At 38.6% G+C, this 24,855-nt stretch overlaps 1 protein-coding gene across 5 annotated transcripts in view; it reads right to left on the bottom strand.

Annotated features, from left to right (window-relative positions):
* Positions 1–24,855, bottom strand: part of GPM6B (glycoprotein M6B) — a 162,942-nt gene that overhangs the window by 26,570 nt on the left and 111,517 nt on the right. For 2 of the 5 annotated variants that reach the window (XM_089652982.1, XM_089652984.1), the window contains exon 2: positions 15,871–15,984. The exons of the other annotated variants lie outside the window; for them this stretch is intronic. In XM_089652982.1, the coding sequence (XP_089509108.1) occupies positions 15,871–15,984 (114 nt within the window). The remainder of the gene's footprint in view (positions 1–15,870; positions 15,985–24,855) is intronic. 5 annotated transcript variants of the gene reach the window in all.

The raw sequence follows: 24,855 nt of genomic DNA, 5'->3' as shown, positions 1-24,855 counted from the left end.
ACATTTTCCACCTCCTTACAGGTTCGCTGTAGCTAAAATGTGTTTGCTACAAAATCCAACTACAAGAACTGATTAAGAAGGAACTTTTCCCCAAGTCTACTGATACTTGGTAAATGAGGCTCTTTCAATGTATCACTCAAATTAATTGTGTGTGTTTGGCCACTATACAAGACAACATGGTCAGAAAGGTCTACCTTTAAGAAAATATCTCAGGCTAGCCGTACACAAAAAGGCTTTGATTGATCAAATTTAACTGGAGGCCTCTCATCGACTTGCGGGTAAAGCGGATGACGTTAAATAGTAAAGAAACTAAACGTGACATTCATAGATGCATTTTGCATCACCTGATCGTGATGGATGCTACTGAAGGTCTCCCTTCTTGGAACCTCTCAAACACCTCTTTGAACTGAATGCTTCAAAAAATCATCTTTGGTGCTGCCATAGAATTATGTGCGGCTTGGAATTAAATGAAAAACACTAAGTACTAATAAGTACTGCAAAAGCCTAGAAGCTGCTTTTTACAGTCAAAGAACAGCTTTTAGAAGGGCATCCCAGAGGAGAGACCTCCATCAGAGGAGCAGGAAGCAGGGCTATTTTCCTTCTTTCATCATCTACATCATAGCTACATTTTGTTCTATGTCTGACTCAGTCTTCATCTTAACATTACACTTCGTTTCCATCTTTCCAGAATACTTTTGTGACCAATGCTAAATATCTCCATGACATGCCTATACCTAACATTTCACCCTGGCACCATCAAAGTATAGCCAATGGAGCTCCCATGTTACAAAGCTTGTAAAAATAACAGTATAAATACGAGACACAGGGGCGTATTGTGCCATTTAGAGTACATCTATTCTAAGGCCGCTTTCGCACTGATCAATTTTAGTTCAGTTAAAAAAGAAGAATGCATCCATTTAAATGAAACTCTTTAGGCCTGAGCAAAAGAGCATCAAAAACTGATCAGTGTGAACAGGTCATTTAAAAATGCACCAAAATGCAGCAAGAAGGACTTTTAAAAACACAGTTGAAACACAGCTAACCGGTGTAAAGAGTTCCATAAGATTTAAAGGGGTGCATTTTTCTTCTGCTTTTTTAACTGAAAAACTGATCAGTGTGAAAGGGCCCTTTGTCAATGGGAAGACATCAAAAACTGATAAATGTAAAAGAAGCCTAATGAATGTTAACCAAAGTGCTAAATACTGCACTCTGGTTGGGTTGCTTATATATTTTCCCAAATCTATCATTCTGCTCACACAAGGAGAGGAATAAGAAGCCCAGAACATTGCAGGAACTTCTGCACTTCATCCAGCAAGTCACATGTGACACAGCAACAGGGTCTTGCACTACACAGAATACACCTATCTTCATGTCCATTATTCTAAGTGACATTTGTTCATCTTTAACGAACCTAACCCATTGCAACCAATCAAAAACTCTCTCAGCTAATCTCACTTTAGTACACTAGTATCTGGTTTGCTGCTATGGGTTGGCTACAATTCATCCATTGCTCCCTGTACAGCCTAACTGTGGTGTCCAGTCATCAGAGGAGTCTCTAGCAAATCTCCAAAAACACAAAGAAAAATGAGTATGAAAAGCAAAGATGATGAGCATTGAACTAAAACCAGGTGCTTAACTTTACATGCAGTATTCATAATGATGGTACGAAGTATAGCCTGCATGTTTGGAATACATGACATTCCAACTCTAAAAGCATCATTCTGATACTGTACAGGCTGGAATCAAGCTTTTCTCATCTTAAATCTACATACACCATCATAAGTGTCAATGCACCAAGTCTCTCTGTAGGAAACATATTTCAGGATCTTAATTGTATGCAAAAGGCAAAATGAATCTTGTATTAAAATGACACATCTTCATGAAAGCCTCCCATTGGGGATACGTATACTTGCATTTCCTTGCTAAAAAGATCTGGTATGACAGGATGGAATAATAAAAGCCAGGACACAACAGCTGTCCCTGGTGACTAGCACCATATGGTAACCCCATCACAACCTCTTTTAAGTATACCACGCATTTCAGGTTCACTGGTTCATCAGTCTAGCACTCAATAATTTTGCATACAGAATACTTAGGAAAATAAATAAGAAAGCAAACAGCCCAATAAGTCTACAAACTATCACTAGCAAGAAAAAAAGGTTTTCCTGAAATGTAATAACGGTGTATTCAATTAACTGTCAGCTCCATAAGGCCATATACATACAGGGTATCCCTTCTGGAAACTGCCCTTAACCACTTGCCTACCAGGAACTTTTACCCCCTTCCTGCCCAGGCCAATTTTCAGCTTTCAGCTCTGTCACACTTTGAATGACCATTGCGCGGTCATGCACTCATCAGGCAATGTTAAATCTTAGCTTGCAAATTCTAAAAGGTAAAGGCTTTATACACAGATTAAATGCTACACCTGAACAGTCCTACCTTCAGAAATATTTGATTCTTTTCAGCAGAAGACTTGCTGTTATCGTTAAGTATTACAGCCATTTCACTTTCCTCTACCATACCTGTTGCCTGGACAAGGAAAGAGTAGGAGCACACTTGTAGGTCATCCCTGTGCTCGCCCCTCCTGTAAGCACGTTTCCACTGTTTGACTGTACGTTGAGCACTGTAAAAGCAATAAAGCCCAGACTTGCTAACACCAATGGCCTTTCCTCTTAAATCCCCACAGAACACTTAGATTGGAAAAGGACCCCTTCCCACCTACGTGCTTCGATGTGGTGTACTAATATACACTGCATTAGGGCAGTCTTCTTTTTAATTAGCTTCCAGCACACCACAGCTGAACTAAAATCAAACCTGCACCATTTTTTGCTGGCATAATGCACCAAAAAGAAGCTAGCCATCAGTCAGAGAAATACAATCTTGTCTGTAAGGGGGTCCTAAAGTACATCAGACTTCACATCTACATTAGGCATGAACTCCAGTCAGGAGGATTAGATTAATAATTTTTTCTGTACAATTTTTAAAATGCTGTGTTATTTTGTTCTTTTTCCCATCTAACATGCCCCTTACTCCCCATAATACTCATGGTGGTCCCAGGTTATGCAAGCAAGCACCACTATTTTCTCCCAAGGAAGAAATGGCTACTGGTCTCAACCTCCCCATGTAGGTTTACTTAAGAAAACTGAGACATCACACTTCCTTGTATGTGCAGGTATGATTGCTGAAGCACTTGATCACAACCCGTTCAAAAGTTTTTGATTGGCAGGAATAGCCCTCAACACTGGCCACACGACTACCCACCACGTCAGTATATTTCCATGGTATCATGGGAAATTAATTTCAGCTTGCAACATCATATGAGACATGTGCCGCATTTCCAGATCATCCCCTGGTAAAGTGAATCTGAGTAAAGATGCCAATGATGTTGCATAAACTAAAATTGGTCAATACTCAAAAAGGCTTTTTTTTTTTCAAACATTTATGGTGTTTTTAATTGTGACTGCAGGGAGATAAGGGGACAAACTGTACGGGATCCTGGAGTTCAGCTTTAAAGAAAAATTTGGATACTTCTATTACCTGTAAATACAAAAATTATCTCCATTCAAAATGTATTAAAGACTCTAAAAGCGTGAAAATGCTAAATAGTCCTTAAAGAGAGTGGTGTCTGTAGTTTTATAGAGTTTCAGCATTATTTGAAATTTGCTGAAATTTTTTTAAAAGAGAGGACTGTTTTAATAAGACTGTCACTGGGGAAAAGTGCGTGTGAGGTGGGGGATTACTATAGGTATGAGAGTCCTACACATACCTGCAACAGCCTCCCTCCCGACCTCTTTGGTCTAGCCTCCCTTATAACAAGGTGCCTTGCCAGTCCCTCCTACCATCTGCACATTCTTACTAGCTATTGAGGTTGCTTGTCACAGTAATGGGCCAATATTAATGTGTGAAAGTGGGACTTAGTGGCAAGTGCCGACACTAACCACAAGAGTTGTGCCTGTAATAATTCCCAGAACTGGCCAAGATAGGAAAGTCTGGAAGACTCCTGGGGGTATGAGCAACTGTTTGACTTCCTTCTTCATGACAGAATCTCTAAGATCCTTGGTGCAGCCCTTTGGTGTTTGAAGTGCGGCCTTTGGGCCCCAGCAGTCAGTAGTGGGAGCATTGATTTGTAAAAGGGCCCTTAACAGTAGTAAAGTCTAGTGGTTTTATGCAACATATCCCTAATCTCTGTCTTCTATAGCATGACTTCAGGCACCAACCACTCCTGTAGAACAATCGTTGACCATTTCTTCTAGGAAGTTTTCTATCTTTGACAGTTTTCTGTAGCACCACATGTAATTATTTTTATATGTGGCCCTTCAGAGACATTGGGGAGTGCATTTGAGGCCCCTTTTACCTTGAAAGTTAACAATAACTGCTCAAAAAAGTTTAAGAAAGCTGCTTGAAGCTTGTTAAATACTTTGTATATGCTTGCTGAATCTGATGTTCTACAGACCAGAGTTTATAAGCCAGGATTAAACAATGTTTTGGTGTAAGAGGCCTAAAAAAAGATGAGTGGGTTTAGACTGCCAAGTTACAGAGAATTCAAATGCTCATAGAACAAAGGTCCTCATGTCATTAGTATTGCAGAAAAGGAGGTGTGATGTTGTATCGATGGTTTGGAAACATTTAACTAAAAACCTAAATTCTGCATGAAACACTGCTGAATTTTACAGTGACAATCAGGACACTTAAAGGAGGAACAATCAAACTTAAAATCTTGCATCAAAAAGGTTTTCTAAACAAGTCAGGGAATGTAATGCTGTAAAGACATATCCCATCTGGAAACTGCCCTTAACCACTTGCCTACCAGGCACTTTTACCCCCTTCCTGCCCAGGACAATTTTCAGCTTTCAGCTCTGTTGCACTTTGACTGACCATTGCGTGGTCATGCAACACTGCACCCAAACAAACTTTTTATCTTTTTTTGAGACAGAGCTTTCTTTTGGTGGTATTTAATAACCACTGGGTATTTAAATTTTTCTAAACAAACTAAAAATTCTGAAAATTAAAAAAGAAAAAAAAAAAATTTCTTCTTAGTTTCGGTTATAAAATGTTGTAAATAAGTAAATTTTTCTCCTTCACTGATGTACGCTAATGAGGCTGTAGTGATGGGCACTGATGAAGAGGCACTGGTAGGTGGCTTGTGCAGTTAGAGTGGGAGAATGTCATAGGACGTCCTCCCAGAACAAGAGAGCCACCGCCCCTCATTTCCTTATATGGCGGGCAGGAGGTGGTTAACTATGGCAAAGACAGCTGCCATGGACAATATAAGTAAGGTTTTGCTTAAAGTATATATGAGCCATTCAGTTTAAAAGAAAAAAAAAAAAAATATTATAATTTTATAAGTGAACACAATGTGTAAGGGGCTTGGGGTGGAGAAACAGCAATATACTGATCTTCATAGATAGAGAATAGGTGTGCGGGGTGGGGTCATTTCAGTACAACTTTCATCACTGGTGGACAAGGCAGTTTGTGCTCTCGGCAGCCAGAAAACTGACCACTCTGGGAAGGATGTGCTCTCTTTTGGTCAGTTTGAAATCAGAGAGCAAGAGGACCGGCAGGATTACACATATATATGGATATTTCACACAAAGGAAGCAATACAAACAGGTCGGGATTCTTTTTATATTTCAATATTTTTATTGAAGAAGCATTTTGTATTTTTTTTTTCTTTCATAATCAACAATGTCAACATTTTAACAATAGTCATAACATAATGATTAGTCTCAATGCAATAAAGAGTACATGGGTTGAACAGAAGATTTTAGAGGCAATGCTTAATCCTTGCCCGGAAGCAAAGCACATCACTTATGTGCCGTCAAAAACATCAAAGAAGGTTAACACAGTGGTGGGATTGGGAAAAGGGAGGGGGACCAGGAGGGAAGAGGTAGGAGACAGAGTAAGGGATAAAACCGCTGGTCACTATTTTGCAGTTACAAACCAAGTAATAGTCATCTAAAGCATTAAACACCTCATACAACCAACAAAGTCGTGACTTATCACATATAAAATAAAAAGAAAGAAAGAAAAAGAGATCGTAGAGAAATAGATAAAAAGGAGGAGGAGGGAGGGTCAAACCCAGGCTCATCAAGGAACAGAAATATATAGGATCCATGGATTCCATAGGGTATCAAACTTTTTAGTATTACGAAGAATACAAGTGAGTCTGTCATTAACCATAATCCAATTAAGTTTATTCTTGACGTATTGAAGTGGAATTGCCGACTGTATACTTTGGTATGGTAATTCTAGCTGCCAACAGCATATAAATTAATAATTTTTGTGATTTTTTTGGGGGACTTCATCAGGAAATTTATGAAAAGGGCTATATCTGGGGATCTACGAATATTCACTCCCATCACTGAATTGGTCAGATTAAACATGCGGATCTAGAATTAAGTTGCCATTGGACACTGCCACCAGATGTGGTACATAGTCCCCAGCTGGAAACATCGGAAGCAATGCGGTGAAACAGAAGGGTGCATTTTCGCGATTAGAGTATGGGATCAAATACAATCATAGTAATGTATTATAGTTCCTTTCAAATAAGGTAGTGTAGACTGATACTTTAATGCGAAGGCAACATGTTGCCAATCAGCTAAATCAAAAGTGGAATTCAGGTCCCGTTCCCACTGAATCATATAAGGGAGCTTAGCATTCGGCTCAGTGAGGAGAGTGTATAGTGTGGAGACCCGAACCTTCAAAATACCCCTTTGTTTGGCAGCAGAGCTCAAAAGCTGTAAGCGCAAGTGGCCCATCTAGCGATCTAAGCTTAGAGCGAATGAAAGAGAATCTGGTTGTATCTAAAATTCTCGTTAGAAGGCATATGTAGTATGGATTCTTTTTAACACAAGTATATGGTACAACAGGCACATATCAGGAAGATGACATGTTGGGGTAACCTTCTTTAATTTCGGTAAGGGCTTGTTTGCATTTAAGCAATTTTGCGCAGCAGTTTACCACACATTTAAGAACTGGAACATATTGTTCAATGATTTGGCATTATCAGCACTCTTTAACCCATACGTACAGTGGTTTGGGGGCACATTACATGCAGTGCAGTAGTACTGTCCTCCCAAGACACTTAAACCGTTCCAGTTCTTACCACTCAGATATGTACATGCCATTAGTTAAAAATGTATTTAAGGCTTACGCAAAATTAGTATATCATACATACTAAATTCTGATTCAAAATATAGGGATTTTATTTGAATTAAAAAAATAAATACATAAATTAGTATACATTTAAAGGTCTGATATGTTCCTTGCTGTGTAAAATCAACTTCTGGCTCATACCTTGATCAAGCTGAATCCTGAAATTTTTCTTCCTTTTTGCATCTCTGTATTTGAAGTAGTTTGAATACTAACACTTTAAGAGTAATGGCTTATACTCTATGCTCCTTTCACAATTTTTAGATGAAAGTGTATGCCTGGACAATTGTTTTCTATTTAGTACATTTTCCCATGTTTTATTCCTTTGCTTTTTATTTAGTACATTTTCCCATGTTTTATTCCTTTGCTTTTTATTTAGTACATTTTCCCATGTTTATTCCTTTGCAACACTGCAAGCAATGAAATATACTTATTTATCCTGCCACAAATTCTGTGAACTTTTAACTTCCTGTGTGAGCTGACAACACTGTCTCTGCTACAGTGAAACCCCAAGCATCATCGTCAGCTCTGCCGAGTACTCTGCTAGACTAAACCCCTCTCTCCTCATCTCCATAGGATAAGGAAGGATGCCCTGTAGTCTGGGGGAGCAGAAATAAGCAGAGCTATTAACTCTGCCTGAGATTTCAGTGCAGCAGAGGCATGGTGTTGTCCGCTCACTACAGGAAGGTTAAGGCAGAGTGCATTTCTAGGAAATCAACAGGTATTTTCCTGTGTTTGTAGCTTTTCAAAAAGAGATAAAACATGGGGGAAATGTAAATGTATTGCAGATGTACAGCATAGATTTGATTTTTTAATATTTATTTTTTATTACTGCAAAGTCCACTTGGGCAGGACATGTACAAACATTAGTAATACAGTCAGGTCCAATTCCAAGTTGAATAACACATTTCATGTAAAAGTTATAATTCAGTTGCAAAAAGGTAAAAGTCATATTAAGGACCACAGGTTTAAAGTGTAACTTCACCTAAAAGAGGAAGTTCCACTTGCTTGCCTCCTCCACCCCCCCCAACAATTGGCCCTTTTCGGGGAAGGGGTGGTACCTTGTTTTGACAGGTAGGTGTTTTGAGTGGAATATCGCTGCGCCCTTCCCCCACAGCCTTTTGGGACACATCACAGGTCCCAGAAGACTGCAGGACTACTCACAAAGTGCAGTGCAGTGGAAAACCAGCTGTAAAGCTGCCAGTGCCTAGAGCTAAAGCCTATAGAAAAATCAGCTCAGGTGAGGACAGCGCTGGATCCCTGGGTAGGTAAGTGTCCTTTTATTAAGTCAGCAGCTATGGTATTTCTGGATGCTCCTCTTTGATGCAACTCTAGCTAGGGTGTAGGAATAATATACTTTGAAAAAATGTTTGTATAGGAGTGTCCACAAATTTATAGACAGAAGGAAAAGGGGAATATATTTAGCTGCCCAAGGAGAACTTGGGAAGGATGGAGGGTAGGGTTTTTATATTTTTACAAAAACATACACTTTAGTACTGTAAGTGTGATAACCTATTACAACCAACAAGTAGTCATATCTTAACTCATCTGACTGTGGGTTTATATTCATCAATGCTTTTTCAACTGCTTTATCCAACACGCCTAAAAGATAGATTGAAAGCAACAGTACAACAAGCATTGTGTTTTTATATATAACTCTATACATAGTTCAATTATCGTTGCTCAACTTTTTGGCAAAATTTCACAACTGAAGCTTTTTTCAGTTTTCACAATACAAAATAACATTTAAAAGCTTTTGCTTGGCACAAAAAAATTTTGCAATGTAGTTGAACTGGCAGATTACAACACAGACTTAAAGCAGAGTGCAACCTTCCACAGGCCGGCATGTCTCTACAAAATGGACTATTGACATAGAAAAATGATGTGCTACCATATTGATCATAAACCTTGGATTTCTGCCTCAAAATTAATGTTGTCTTGGGCCATTTACAAATGTCCATTTTGTTAATTAAAAGACATAATAAAAAAAAATAAGTAAACTTAAAAAAAATTAAAAAAGGGACAGAGAAATGTAAATTAAAAATAATTTAATTATTCATTTTTCCCTTAAGCTTGACGGCATAGTGAATCTGAAAATAACCCTGAATATAAACGACATAGTACAAACACATCAATGTCTCTTGCTTTCAAAGACCATTTTGTCCAAAGCATCACCAGAACCCCTTTGTTCAACACAGCAGAATAAAAAACATTTTTGTCCTCGGGCTTGTGAGCAGCCGTCGCCATAGAAACAAGTTAATAATGGCCCAGCGACTTGCTCAGTGCTGCCTGTGTTCCTGGCTGAAAATTTAACACATTCACAGAAGGAGGGCCGGCTAAAACAAGGGCTGATATTATTAAGGGAATTGGTGCTATTTAACACATGTATAATAAGCAACTGGATAGATTAGTTGTAGGGCAAAATTTACGTTTATGTGGAAACAAAATTGTTACGACAAGGTAAAAAGGAATAGCTTTGGAATGCTCAAAAAGCATACAAAAATAGGTAGGCATCTTCTTGCCTATAAAGGACGTGCTTGTCAAGTGACCTCATTCGAAAGAAAGAAGAGCATTTGTCACAGTCAGGTCCATGTATTTTGCCTATATTGGACTGCTTAAGAAACATCTCATGGATTCTATGAGGTAATCCCGTTTCCTGAGAACATCCCCCATGTTTTGGCAGAGGGAAAAGTTTTAATTGCTTCACTAGGCATAAGGCCAAGACTGGCCAAGCGATGTCAATGGTCAGCATTACGGCATCATTGCCTACAGCTCATAGTCAACAGTATGCCTCACGTATGGGAATCTGAAAGGAGAACTGTCTGTGCTGTTCATAACAAGTAGGATCCCTTCATTATTCAAGTCAAAGCATAATAACAAATAGAAGACATTATTGTTAATACAGGAAGGACATTGTATTGTTCAGTAGCTTAATGTAGAACTCCAGCCAAAACTTTGTTCTTAAGTTGGGAACAGAGTAGGAATGGATAGAACCCTATCAAAATTTATCACTGCCCGTGCCCCCTTGAAGAGGTGTGCCATATAATTCCTGTGTGGTCACTGGGACAGGAAGTGAACAAAATCTCTCCAAGAGCAACATGAAAAAGGAAATGAGGGAAATTCTCATCAACAGCAATAAAGACGGATAGAAAATTCTAACCTCTCTGGCTTAACTTTAAGGTTTCTTTAACCTCCCTGGCGGTATTCCCGAGTGTAGCTCGGGGTAAAGTTTCAGCACAAGCGGTAACCCCAAGCTACACTCGGGAAGACCCTGCAGCATTGCTCCGGTATCCCTTCTGCACTTACCTTGTCCTGCGCTCCCGCGATGTACCCCCTGCAGCATCCCCAGCCATCTCCTCCAGCCGATGCCGGCATCCGTCTTTCGTTCCCTGGGACGTACGTGGACGTAACCGGAGGGAAATTTAAACATTTTAAAAAGTGACATTCACTAATACACTAAAATCACATAGTATAAAATTACTGTATCAAACCATTTCACATACATTTTGTCCCTAGTGCTTTGTCCTGTTCCCTGCCTACATTGTTACTGTTCTTTCTGCCTGGAAACTGAGAAACGTCCATGGCGTCCAAAAAGTGTCCCTTTAGGTCAAAAGCAGTTTTAGACCAGCTAGAGAACAACGACAGTAAATTAGAACTACTGGCAGAATTGAGTGATGATTCATGGGGAAATTCGTCATCAGACACTGAAAACGATTTTGCGACTAAGATCAGTGATGTGGCGCTATATTTAAAATTTTTGTGTTTTTGGTTTGATTACATTATTGAATTAAATTTATTATATTATGTTTTATGATTATTATATTATAATTTATGATTTTGTGTTTCAAATTTTAAAACATACCCGGGATGTTTACTAGACTCTTGTTCGGACAGATTTCAGTGAGTTATTCCTAAGAATTACAGGCCTACAATAAGAAAATGACATATTTCCATGCAAAAAAAGTACCGCTTTGAGCACAGAAATACTGACAATCATACTGCTAGGAAGGCTACGGAAACAGTAAGGGTTTCTGGCAGGGATACCTTGTCAAACATTTAGCTCTTTGGCAGGGATACCTTGTCAACCAATCAGCTATCTCCTTACTATTCTAGAAAAACAAGCAGAAAAGCTTACAGTTTGCTATAAGCAATGGGCTGTTCTTACAGACCCTTTAAAACATGATGCTCAATGTACTTCAGACTAAGTGGAAGGGATGTATAAGGGATGGAAAGGGTGCAGAGTAGCTTATAAGAACTGCAAACACATGCAATAGACGAGAGAAAATAATGTATCTACTATAGCTAAAGGGACACAGCAAAAGCTGGAATATATTCAACTAGCATAAGCATGATTGAAATGTGTACCATTACAGTCTTTACTATAACAGAGAGCAAAACAGTGCAAAAGACTTGGCAGCCAATTGGAAATCTTTTTGTTGTATAACCAAATTACCATACACCTGAAAATCAAAACCCGATTGGTTTTTGAGGTGCAATTTGCCATACTACCACTAAGAAAAGAGCGGTTAATATTTGGTTTAAATGCATCAGACACAAGTATACATACACAACATGTATCTCTCTCTCTCTATATATATAATATATATATCTATACACACACACACATATATATATATATATATATATATATATATATATATATATATATATATATATATATATACACACATACATATATACATATATACATACACACTTTTTTTTTTTAATTTATTTATATTTTTTTTGTGGGATAGGAGGGGGCATGAGAAAAAGGACATGTGCATTCACATGGGAAGGTTCCTGGTCTGCATGTATGTTGGGATGGCAGACATTTATTCCCTTTCAGAAGTTTGGTTGAAAGAAAAAAAAAAAATTCTCCCACATTCCCCCCACAGCTGTGAAAGTTGTCAGGCAGTATTGTCTCTCAGGGTTCTCAGGAAGTCTAGACTTTTCATATGCAAAGCTGGGAAACTAGTGCACTCCAGAACAGGAGCAGAAGGGGTAGCATATAATGCTGAAAGGAGAACAGTGCCTTGACCCGAATATGTCAAACATTGATTAAGGTCAGAAACAATAGAAATAGTATGATGATTACGCGAAAAGTGAAGTGCAGAGCTCATAAACTGTAGTTGAAAAATCGATTTTAAACTAGAATCCAGAAAAAGTGTTTGGAGATCTGACATATTTTTGAAAGTATTTATATTCTCCTGAAAAGAACAATATAGCAAGGTAACTCAACCAGTATGGCTTCTGCTGCTGTCTAGGATACTACTGAACCTAACCTGCTCTACAGCATTTCAAAGCAACTAGAATACTAATATGCAGGCATTCATACCTCTGTGGAACCTTTTGAATCCCAGTCACAGACTTAACATAGGCCCTGGATTTCTCCTTAAAGTGAAGGTAAACTTTTTATTTTTCTAATAAAAAAACAAACATTTCACACTTACCTGCTCTGGGCAATGGTTTTACAGAGCAGCCCCAAATCTCCTGTCCTCGAGTGCCCCACTGGGGCTCCTGGGTGCTCCCCCCTGCCAAGCTGCATGCTATGGGGCAATCGTGCTCACTCATAAGCCAGCTCTGTGAGTCCACTGACCCACAGAGTGCACTCAGCCCCACCCGCCTCGCTCTCTCTTCAGTGGCTGGCTATGGCTCCTGCTGCTGTCTCTGAGCCGATGAAAAGACAGACAGGAGAGAGCCGTTGTGCTCACGCACTTCAGACTCAGATAAGTATAAGAAGGCCTGGGGGGAGAAGAGCTGCATGCAGGTGTTTATTTACCTTAATGCATTGAATCCATTAAGGTTAAAAACCTTCTGCATTTAGAACCACTTTTGAGTCCAGATTAAGTCCCACCCTTCTAAACACGAAGTCATCTCCCTGCCATTTAAATAGCAAACTCCAGAATTTAAAGCCTAACTCCATGTTTAGTGAGCACACTGCATAAACTTTATGTAGCCTCAGTTACATACAGTATACAGTGCTATGGTCTGGCAGAGGAACCGAGACTTCCCATCCCACTCTTGGAACAAAATTGAGTCAAGATAGGCACGATTTAGCCATTCGTGAGAAGCTTTGTATTCTATAAATAAAAAAAAGCTTCCTCTGATTGGCTGAGGTGGAGAAGATGTAGCAAACGTTACCTCAGTCAAACAGAAGAAGCTTTCTTTAGATTTACAGAATACAAAGCTCCATGTGAATGGGTGAGCAGCACTCAGCCTGACTCTATTTTGTTCCAGGAGTGGGACACGGGAAGGTCCCATCCTACTGCCAGAATACAGCACTGAGGCTACAAACCGTTAATACAGCGCTCCGTTAATAGCGCACCTGTTAGTGCAGTAAATAGTTCATTTGGGCCAGCTTGGCTGGGACATTAAAGGTGGAGTTAGGTTTAAGTGGGCAGTAGAGAAGCTGGCATTGCAGAGTCAAATGATGGGGATTTCATCTTACACAGGTCATTTTGAATACTTGGGTTAGGATCACATGGGGAGTCATTGACAAACTGAAGATTAATTTGAAGATTAACAATGGAATGTACTGCAGTGCACTTACAATACTTTGATTCACAGTAAAGAAAAAGATTGTCCGGGTTCACAAAGAAATTTTCCAAAAAGTTGAAAACATCCATGTGTGATAATGAGAGCCTTTAACCAATTGGGGTGATCATTTTCCAGCTTCTAGCAGTTTGTAAATGGCCCAGTATTAACAAGAAATACGTAAAACCTGCATCAGTTGTTATCTTCAATCTAGCTATGGCAACATAGAGGTAAAGGCTTTGGGTGCCCAAACATGACACCTGCCATACTCTCCCAGACACCTGGAAGAAATAGGGTGCATTCACTTGATAGGCTACATGGGCTTACAGAAAATTAATCAATAAATAATCAGTAAGCAAAGTGTATGTGGTACCTCAAGGTAGGTCACCTTGACTTGAATTTGTTGGGGCTGACTCCAGAGTTCCTAATACACTTATTCATAAGGAGGTGACCCTACTCATAATTAGATACAATACCACAGCTAACGGTGATGTTCATACAGAACTACATGTAGCACTAATAGTTGGTAGACTAAAACTGACCCCATATGGTATGATTGCCATGTGGTATTAATGATTTTAATACAATCATGAAGCTGACACCATACTGAACTGGTAAAATGTACTAATCAGTAAAAGTACTTGTGGGGGGCAAAAAATAAAAAATATCCCTTATGGGAATATAAAAATGCATAAATCCAGCTAGTGCTTTAATACTAGGTCATTCTCCAAAAGATTGCTAGCACCTTCCCAAAAGAAATATTAATGAAACAGACTGCATTAAGAATATTAAGTCTTCTACTTTTTAAATATTTGACAATAACTGGTTCACTGGAAAACAGATTTCCAAAATGTCTCAGTATGGTTGTTTACTTCATTTTTACATACAGTATCTGCAAGGTGTAATGCAAAAGATGCTTCCAATGAAGACTTCTTAGTTCTTATACATTGCTGACTGGGTTGCTTAAGGCCTCTTCTCCTTGTTGGGTAATCCAATGAGCAGCAGTACTGGCCATTCATGCTGACCGTCAAATCTAACAGACCTAGATGGTTCAGGCAAGTGTTATTAGCCATTCATTCCCCCCTCTATTGTACAGCGCTGAGCAAACCCTTTGGCGCTATATAAACTCGATATAATAATAATAATAATTCATATATAAGCCCACAATATATGGGGTACTGCCATTCTAGAAATCACACCTTCAGTCCTTGCATGGAATACCTGAGTAGATATCTATTAGACAGGAAAGTTAGCAATGGTGTATATATGGGCAGTTTATCAGCAGAAGTCTCAAATTAACCCTCTGCAGAATATCTGCACATCTATAGGCACATTAAAGTGGACCTTCAGCATGACCAACTCTGTGTAATCTAACTCCTCCCCCCTTCTTGTTACACAATTGCTGATTTTTTATTTTTTTTGTAAATTCCATTTCTCTCAAGCTTCCCTGGTGCTTTTGGAACTCTTGCTTGGGCGAGAATTACATACCTCATTCCCCAAAGCCTCCTGGGATACCCATGTCACTTATTCCAGGAGACTATAAACATACATGCTCCCCAGAATCAAGACATTACTGGGTGCAGACGTTTACGGTGCTACTAATCTTGTCGCAGTGAAATATTTCCATTTTTGACTTGAACAATAGCCAATTCTGCGACAAAAAAAACTTTGGGGATTTTTTTGAATGTCTCCCAACAAGACTTTTAAGTACTGTTACTCTGTGTGGCAGATTTATTGTTCTATTCAATATCTGTGGCTACATCAAGTACATGGTGAAACAAAAGAAAATGTTGCATAAAGTCTTAGATTTGTATTTTATCCTTTTAAACAAAAAGCCATTTGATAAAAAAAAAAAAAAAGTTTTTTTCCCCCAAGAATCTGTAACTGTCAAGCTTAACTGGCCAATATATAAATCCTCAATCAATCACTAGCATGTTCAAACATTGTTAATGTTTAATAGATTAACATCTGTATGGTATTCATTACACGAACACAACCATGACTGGCTGCATTAAACGACAATAAAAATAAATAAATAAAAATGCTATTTCACTTTCACAAGATGCACTCATCTGTCAGGCACATCGCAATGTGTAATCTGGTCAATCAAATGTGATAAGCAGTAGCTATTAACTACTGCACTCCATGTGAACTCAGAATCTATCCCATCAATTCATTTACCTCCAGTCCCCAAGGGACTCATACTGTCGCTCATTGCTGGGCTTTGCTGTGGCCTTGAACTCCCGTACATCCAGTGGTACCTGCCAATTTCCATTTCAGGTCTGCTGCTGCTCACTGCCAATTTTAGGTGGTAAAAAGTCAGTGTACTCCTGCATACGATTTGAAATCAAATCTACATTTTACAGGCTTTAGCAAAGCTATTTAGCACTATCTAGTCATGATTATCTACTCTTCTACTTCTACAGATAAGATAGGTTAATATAGCATGACTGAACACTAATGCCTGTTAATGATGGTTAGGAAGATGTTGTTTTAGAAAGTGTAGAAAAGGTCACACAAATAAGGTGGTTTTGCCATGATTGCAGTAAAACTTGTAACGGCACTTCGCCGATATTAACGTTGACACGTCATGAAGTACTAAATTACGCCTGTCATTTGCTGTACCCTCCTTGATCATTATAGAACACTATTCAACATAATACAACAGCTTTAACCACTTCAAGTTCGAACACTTTCACCCTCTTCCAGTCCAGGCCATTTTTCAGCTTTCAGCACTTGAGTACCCATGTGAAATTTGTATAATTTTTTTGAGACCGATAGAGCTGTCTTTTCATAGTATTTGATCACCACTGTTTTTTTTTTGCTAAAATAATTGAATTTCCATGTTCTGTGTACTATGGGAACCCAGATAGAGTGAATGCAGGGTTCTGGGTTTAGTAACACTTTAAATTCACTTACTGTTGGCCAACTCACCATCTCTACTGGAAGGCTATTCTACACATTTACACAAGCTACTCTTTCGGTAAAAGAAAAATATTTTCTAAGGTTAGCTTGAAACTTTCCTTCCTTTAGTTTGAGGTCATGTCCCAGTATTCTTGATTAGGTGTGATTAGGTAGAGCAAAAACCTTAACAAAAACTTTTTTTTTTTAATTTTGGATAGGAGTAAGGGAGTGTTCTAACTGGTCTTTTTTTCCTGAATTCCATTGGGATTTTCTCACCCTCCCCCCCTCTCCAACAACTAATGTCCTCATTGTAAGATTTACCCTCTATTACTTTTCTGGGGACAACCCAAAATTTGGGATTTTCTTTTATTTTCAATAATGGTAAACTGGACACACAGCAATAAAAACTACTGGGGTGTCCTACTCCATTTCTACTCTATCAAAAAAAAACCCAAAAAATTAAATTTAAAAAAAAAAAAAAAACTTTCACCTTTAGCCATTTTTTTTGTAGGTATTACCATATGGCTTAAAAGCAGCACAGAACCATATCTGTGCCAGTTTGAGTTTATCTATTTGTATTGTACAGTCAAAAAGATGGGGAGCATGCAAGTTCATCAGTTGTGAACACTGTACTTACTTGTCAAGAAAAAGTTTGATCTTAGTTACATATTTAGAAATGTCAGAAAATGTTATACAAATGTGGTTGGATATGATTTTCTGTTTCTGAAAAGAATCACCTGTGCCTGTAGGCTTTGTTCACTTCAAAATGGGCTTTGCATTCTCATACAGAGAGCAAGAACAGTTCTGGAGAAAATATGATGGTGTGGAATTGGGATTGATCAGTGATATACCATACGGTAGGCAAAACTATGCTGAAAGAAACCTCAAAAAAAAAAAAAAAAAAAAATGGAGCTCAGGTGCACAATACCAGGTCCACATGAGTTTGATGTAAAGGCACATGAGTTGCTCTGACCTCAATCCCACTGAACACCTTAGGATGAATTGTGGAATTCCAAGCCTGTTTTGTAAATCTAGCATCAGCAGCTGACCTCAAAAAGGCTCTTTATTAAATAAGCACACATTTCTAAAGACACACTTCAAAATGTTGTAGTAAGCCTTTCCACAACGGGAAGCAACTGCATACCTATGCCCAGGTGTTTGGGAATGGGATATCCAACAAGCTCATATGGATATGCTGGTCAGGTGGGATATCCAACATACTCATATGGATATGCTGGTCAGGTGGGATATCCAACATACTCATATGGGTATGCTGGTCAGGTGTCCCCAAACATTTGAGTTTGAGTTGGGCAGAGATGAACTCAGGAATCCACCAAACTTATTGACTAAATACGGGCATTAATGTTACCAGATTCCCACCCCTTTGCTTACATGTGCTGCACAGAGGAGAAGGACGTGTCCTGCAGCAGATTGGACCAGAAAATAATAAAGTGGAAGTGCAGATTGAGAGGAGTTTGGAGGATGCCCATAATCACCTTTAATTCTAGGGAAAATGTAGGCAGGTACAGCACACTGCTGGGCTAGCACATCTATCAAACTTCCAGGTTGCGATGATCAGCAAGTATATAGTTTAGCGCAGGGGAGATCTTTTTCGATCTTTCATGCCTGAAGCTCAATAACAAAAACAATTTCATTGTATCAGCCCTATGTCACTAATCTAGAACAAACCATGTCTAGGAAGTTGCACTGAAACTACACATTCCAATACGGTCCAAAAGCACTCCACAGAAAAGAAAACTAAGAGGCTGCAAATAAAAGTTTTGTGTAACTGCATCTTAATGGCATTTTCTGATCTTAATTTGAAATGTTAGCATTTAATATCCCCAGTCATTGTCCAATTCAGTTCACATGTTCCCAGCCAAAGAGCAGATCATGCCTGTGATCAATGAACAGTATAAAGGAGACATCACAAAACGGGACCCTTTGAAATACTACTTAAAGGGAACCAATGAAGACAAAAATTATGGGGACTGCCACAACAGAACTGTTTATAATGGGGAAGGATTTGCATCTTTTGCCCTGGACTTGGCTTTGCTGCTTAGCAGGATGAGAGATTATATGCGACTAGTTGCTTGCTTATTCCGGGCCTTTAAAATTTAGGACATCAATTTCACCTCAAATATAACCACTCATGGGGTCCTAATGGGGTAACTAATTGCTTAGAAATGATGCGCATTATATGTTCTCTATCCATTGCTTTTCTTTATTGTTAAAACAGGTTGTTCTATATAAACTGTGTAATTCCTGAACTATATTAAAGTGCTTTTAAGGCCCCTTTAACATTGCCGCTTTGTTGCTGGATTCCTACAGATTCCTGCTGCAGGAATGACCGGGTTATGCGATCAACATTGGCCGCTCAGCCCATTTAAACTAATGGTGGGATAATAGCGGTTGCTGCTGATTGCATGTAGCCGCACACAGTGCGATTACCTGCAGTTCCAGGATAGAAGTCCGAGACTGGACGCAGCTGACTGCATATGAAAGGGGCCGAAATTTTTAATAAGCGGGTGCAGTTAACAAAATTGCTTAGTTAAGGCATCTTTTGTTTTTTCAACAACAACTGTAATATTTGTGTTCAGTAGTAACCTATATATGCTGCAACAATTTGAATGCATCAGGCAGTGTGTTTATGTCACCACAGAGACTGAATGCATCTATCCATGCTAAATGGGCATAATTATTAAAATGTGAAGCAAGGAAACATTGCTCTCAATGGTAACCCAACAGAGGTAATCTTTCATCTTCTAACCTACACTAGTGTGTCATCTGTAACTCCACTAGTCATATATACATATCTTGCTAAACACTGAAAGCGTAATGGATGCTGTGTGCAGAAGTGTTGTGGAACAAAAACGGAGTTTGTGGGTTCTGTGTGCGCCTTAGGGCTAGCGCAATGAAAAAGATTAACTATTACAATAAGGCCTCATGCACATTGGACGTTTTTAACACTGCTGTTAAGGGCATCTGGACAATGAAATTAATTAGAGCCTAAATATATTACATGCGTTTACAAGCATCAAGCGGTTTATCTGACAATGCTGCTACCAGGAGGAAAGGCGTCTAGGAGAGATGGCTAGAATGCATGAGGCCATGGTATGAAAGACAATACAAACAGGAGTTAAAAAAAAAGAAAAAAAATATTTCAAAGGGAATATATAGTATTCCTGTATATGCTTATTTAATTACGCTGAAAGTTAAAAATATTAAATAAAAAAAAAAAAAATAATTTAGCTCAATGAGTCAGAGTGACACGTCACCTATTCTACTTGCTGTATATGGCTCCATATAGGCTTTTATTTACAAAGGGATAGCCTGAAAGGAAAAAAAATGCTGCCTTGCTCTCTATAGAAGACTCAGAATGCTTAAAAAAAACATTGTTGTGCGAGCATCCTGTTCTAAATGTTTATTTGTAAACTAAAAAAAAAAAACTTTAAAAAGAAAATAAAAACAACTCAAAACATTTAAGGTTTCCATTAGATTCCCTTTAAAATTATAATAAGCCCTTACAAAAGCCAACTGAAGAGACCAGCCTCAGGCGATACACAGATGAAGCAAATCCTCCCCCATATGCTGTACCTGTTTATCTGCAGCCATCTCACCTCCAAGAGACTTTCAAAGTACATAGATCACATGGTATTTCTCCGCGCTCTGGAGGCGGGGATCCAGTGTAACCTGACACTTGAGTGGAGGGAATGGACACAAGCCCTTTAAATCAACAGTCTCATAGGGAAACGTACATCTGAGGCTGTCAATCACTTGCTGTGTGCTGAGGTGTCACCATGAATTTCCTGGCGTTAGGAAAACTGTCAGAAGTGACTCATGCAGATTGCAGCAGAAGGAAACAGCAGCCAGGCTCCATACTAGGTGCTATGAACTGAGACATACTATGTATGGATAGGCTTTGTTCATTTCGGAGATTTACAAATACTTTAAATAAAGGGCTGCATTCATTTGCTTGCGAGCAGGACTCCAGCAAGAAAGAATAAAAGGAAAAAATTTATATCCCATTAAAATACAGTATAAATAAAATGACAAAAGCAGTTTTTGATGCAATATTTATATATTCCCTTCCAAAGCAGTACTTCTATACCTGGCACTAGGTATCCTCAGCCTGATGGCCAACATCATTTAACCTACTTACTCTGAGTCCATATCAAGCCTGCGACTGGACAATTAAAAAAAGCAACATAGCGATGAGCTCAGTTCTCTGTCACTCTCCTTTTTCTTCTTTTCAGTATTCTTCTTTTCTGCACATGAACAGATTAGCAATTTGTGCTGCTTCTGCCTCTTATTTTCTAACCCTGATGTACAGGGAATACAAGAGGAGGATACTAGTTATATGTTGTGCATGAAAGAAAAAAAAAAAAGTACTATTAAATACAAAGCTACATTATTTGCATAAATCTGTCCATAACTGACCCTTAACCCTTTCCCACCCGCCAACATCCCATGCTGGCCACTAGATCTGTAACACTGCTGTATCTGACACTGCCATTGTCAGATACAGCAATTACAACCCAATCACCATGGTTCCTAATGAGGTGATGACTATAGTGATTACATGAAATTGTTTACAAATAAGCTGGCAATAGCTGGTTGAATTGTCATTGTGCCTCTCACTGAGCAGAAGCAATCAACCAGCTCCAGCTATTTAAAGTGATAGGACACCTCTTAAAAAATAAATAAAAAAGTTGATTAGCTAAAAAGTTGAAAAAACCCCCCAAAAAAACCTGATTATAATAAACCGGCAAAGAGATAAATACGTTATTTTTCCATTTTGTCCATTTCTTTAGCCAATATAAAAATAAATAAATAATCTAAGAAGGGAATGTATTAAAACAAAAAAATTATATATTATATATACACATACATACACACACTTCCAAAAAAGGTAGCCAAGGCGCTCTATGTTTGAGATAAATACCCAGGTGCTCACCTTCTAACTGGTTTAGAGGCCCTCACAGGTCTTGCAGAAGAGGTAAATGAAAAACAGCAGTGTATTTAATGGTCAACATTTCGATGAAGCTCAGTCCAGCTTTCTCAAAACAGCTTCATTGACACATTGACTGTTTTTGATCTTCCTCCTTTGCAAGACCTGTGAGTGCCTCTAAGAATACACACACTTATGCTCAAAAGTTAGCATATCCTTGAATAATTGGTAATATACCGTATGTAAACATGAGTGAGCAGGGAAAGCATATATATCTTTTATTTCTTTTGGGATTCATATTCAACTGTAGGTCATAACAGAATGGCACAATCATAAAACATGGCAACAATTAAACAAATGAAATGACCCCTGTTCAAAAGTCTGCATACCCTTATTTACTTCTTGCAGGTGGTATAGCTGCCCATTCATCTTGGCAAGATGCCTCCAGGTCATGCAAAGTCTTTGGTCGTCTTGCATGTACCACACGTTTAATTATCCCAAGAGTGGCTTGATATTAAAAGTTCAGGTGAAAGTTCTGGAGTGGCTATCACAATCTCCTGTTTCAATTGTAATCACTGGAGAGTCACCTTGACCTTGTGCTTAGAGTCATTGTCATGCTGGAAAGTCCAAGAGCATCCCATGCACAGCTTTCAAGCAGAAGAATGCAAATCGTCTGCCAGTATTTTCTGATAACATGCTGTATTCATCTTGCCATCAATTTTCAAAAGATTCTCTGTGCCTTTAGGGCTCACACACCCTCCAAACATCAGTGAGTCATTATGTTTCTCAGTGGGGATGGCATTCTTGTTGCTGTTGACCCCTCTCAAAACACAGCTCTTATTCTTGTGCCCATATAGCTCTATTTTGATCTCCTCACTCCAGTTTATAGTGTGCCAGAAGCTGTGTGTCAAGGTGTTGTCAGGCATACTGTAACCGGGCTTTTGTGGTTTCTGATAACTCAACCATGCAGCTTATTTTTGTTCAAGAATTGTGGTCTTATGCTCCTTGAGACAAATACACCATTGTTTTTTCACAACAGCCTATATTTCTTTTGAAGTTATCTGTGGGTTTTTATCTGTATCCCGAACAATTCTTCTGGCAGTTGTGGTTGCAATCTTTCTTGGTCTGCCTGACCTAGACTTAGTATGAAGAGATCCCCGAATTTTCCATTTCCTAATAAGTGACTAAGCCTGAAGTGACTGGCTTTGGATATTCTTTTTATATCCTTTTTCATTTTATAAAGTTCCCTTGCCTTGTTACACCAGTCTTTTGATGGTTCTTTTCTACTCCCCACATCTCAGCCTGCTCAATGCATCCACTTGAGAGCTATCAAAATCATTGACTATTTATACACAGACACTAATTCCACTTTAAAATGGCAATAAATTAATTTCTAAGGCTTTTTATTTATTTAAGGTGTGTCACCTTGTGTGTCTGTACCAAGGCCAAACATTCCAGGGTATGTCAACTTTTGATCATGGCCGTTTGGGTGATTTCTGTTATTATGATTTAAAAAGGAGCCAGACAAATATGTAATAAATGTCTTCAGATGATCACTATCCTTAAATAAAAGACAGTTTTTTGGCTTGATAAGTCATATTTTCAATATCCATGTCAAAATTTCTTGATTTCTGCAAGGGTATGAAAACGTTTGAGCAAAACTGTGTGTACACATATATAAACACACTAAATATTACACATGACAAAATTTGGCAAGGATACCACGGCATTGTTGATTACAAAAGGGTTAAATGAAGCATAAAAGAAAAGTATGTCAGGCTCCACCCAAAACTGCCTATCATTAAAAGTTCCATGCAGGCTATTAATACCTCTTTGACGGCAAGAAATCCCCACTCCTCTGACATCAACAAGTCCACACAACTGCCAATTACTGGATATTTTCTCTTTTTCAGACCATTCTCTGTAAACCTTAGAGATGGTTGTATGTGCAAATCCAAGTAGATCAGCAGTTTTTTTTAAATACTCAGACCAGCAAGTCTGGCACCAACAAACATGCCACATAAAAATTCAAAGTCACTAAAATCCCCAAAGTCACTTAAATCCCCTTTCTTCCCCATTGTGATGCTCGGTTTGAACTTCAGCAAGTCATCTTCACCACGTCTAGATGCCTAAATGCATTGAGTTACTGCCATGTGATTGTCTGATTAGCAATTTGTGTTACCAAGAAATTTAGCAGTTGTTCCTTTATAAAAAGGGGCCTATAAGTGTAGGTGCTGCATCAACTCCAATGTAGGTGCCAGTGCAAAGCCAAATAATTGTGCCACGCTCCTTGATAGATTTTTCATAATGCACAATAGGACAATTAATTTAGGAATCTAGCTGCAAATGAATGATGCGGTTTTGGCTTCATGCGTGTGTGCGTGCGTGTGTGTGTGTGTGGGGGGGGGGGGGGCAACTCCTGTAGGAAAATCTTGCTACTGAATTTTCCAAGAGATCTAAAAAAAAAAAAAAAAAAAAAAACCTGTCAAGTGAGTGATTCAATCTGTTCTCCCCAAACGGACATGGATTTTTCAAATCGTTGCCTAGTCAAAGGGAGATATTCACGCTCAGCCATCTAACAGGGGGGTGAAAGTTAATACATTTGTTTTATTTAATCAATTTTGGCTTTTAATTAAGTTCTATACATAAAAATGGAAGCGCAAGTCATTTGTATTTTTTCCTTTTGAAGTGGTTAGCTCAAACTTCTTACTGATAGTTCTGCTGCGGTTTCAATGGAGTTTCAAAGAAAAGTGCGGCACAGTCTTACACACAGATATCATTCATAGAAATCCGTTGATGAGGACGGACTCATTTCTCCAAATAAAGGCCTGGATATAATCAAAGCTTTGATGCTTTTTAGATGGCAAGGCCGGACCAAAGCCTTAGCACATCAAACGGTCCCGCTGAAGTATTGGGACATACAGAGAGACTCTTGTTATTTTTGGCACCTACCTATACCACTGACTAGCCTCCAGGAAACATCACATTCAAATGTATTTTAAAATGGAATACACTTGGAAGTAAAGCTATTCCACTATTTTTTTTAGAGGAAAAAATAGTTACAGTAGAATTAAATCGGGCATATCACTATCTCTTTGTGCTTAGTTTAGGGATATTTTCAACCCTGGAAAGAAAAATGAAGTATTGTTGCCAAAGTAGTTTTCTTCTTTACTGGTTCCACCTTCACATTAAAACTACAATAACATGTTCACAAAAAAAATATGAACATTCCTATTGATCACATGGTACATTTAAAAATTCTGTAGGATTTACCACTTGCCTATCGGGAACTTTTACCCCCTTCCTGTCCA

Source organism: Staurois parvus, unplaced genomic scaffold (genome assembly GCF_062004578.1).
Source record: "Staurois parvus isolate SC_StPar_1 unplaced genomic scaffold, SC_StPar_1.0 ptg000696l, whole genome shotgun sequence".
Lineage (NCBI taxonomy): Eukaryota > Metazoa > Chordata > Amphibia > Anura > Ranidae > Staurois > Staurois parvus.
Note: the sequence above shows the minus strand (reverse complement) of the source record. Positions and strands in the feature narration are given on the sequence as shown.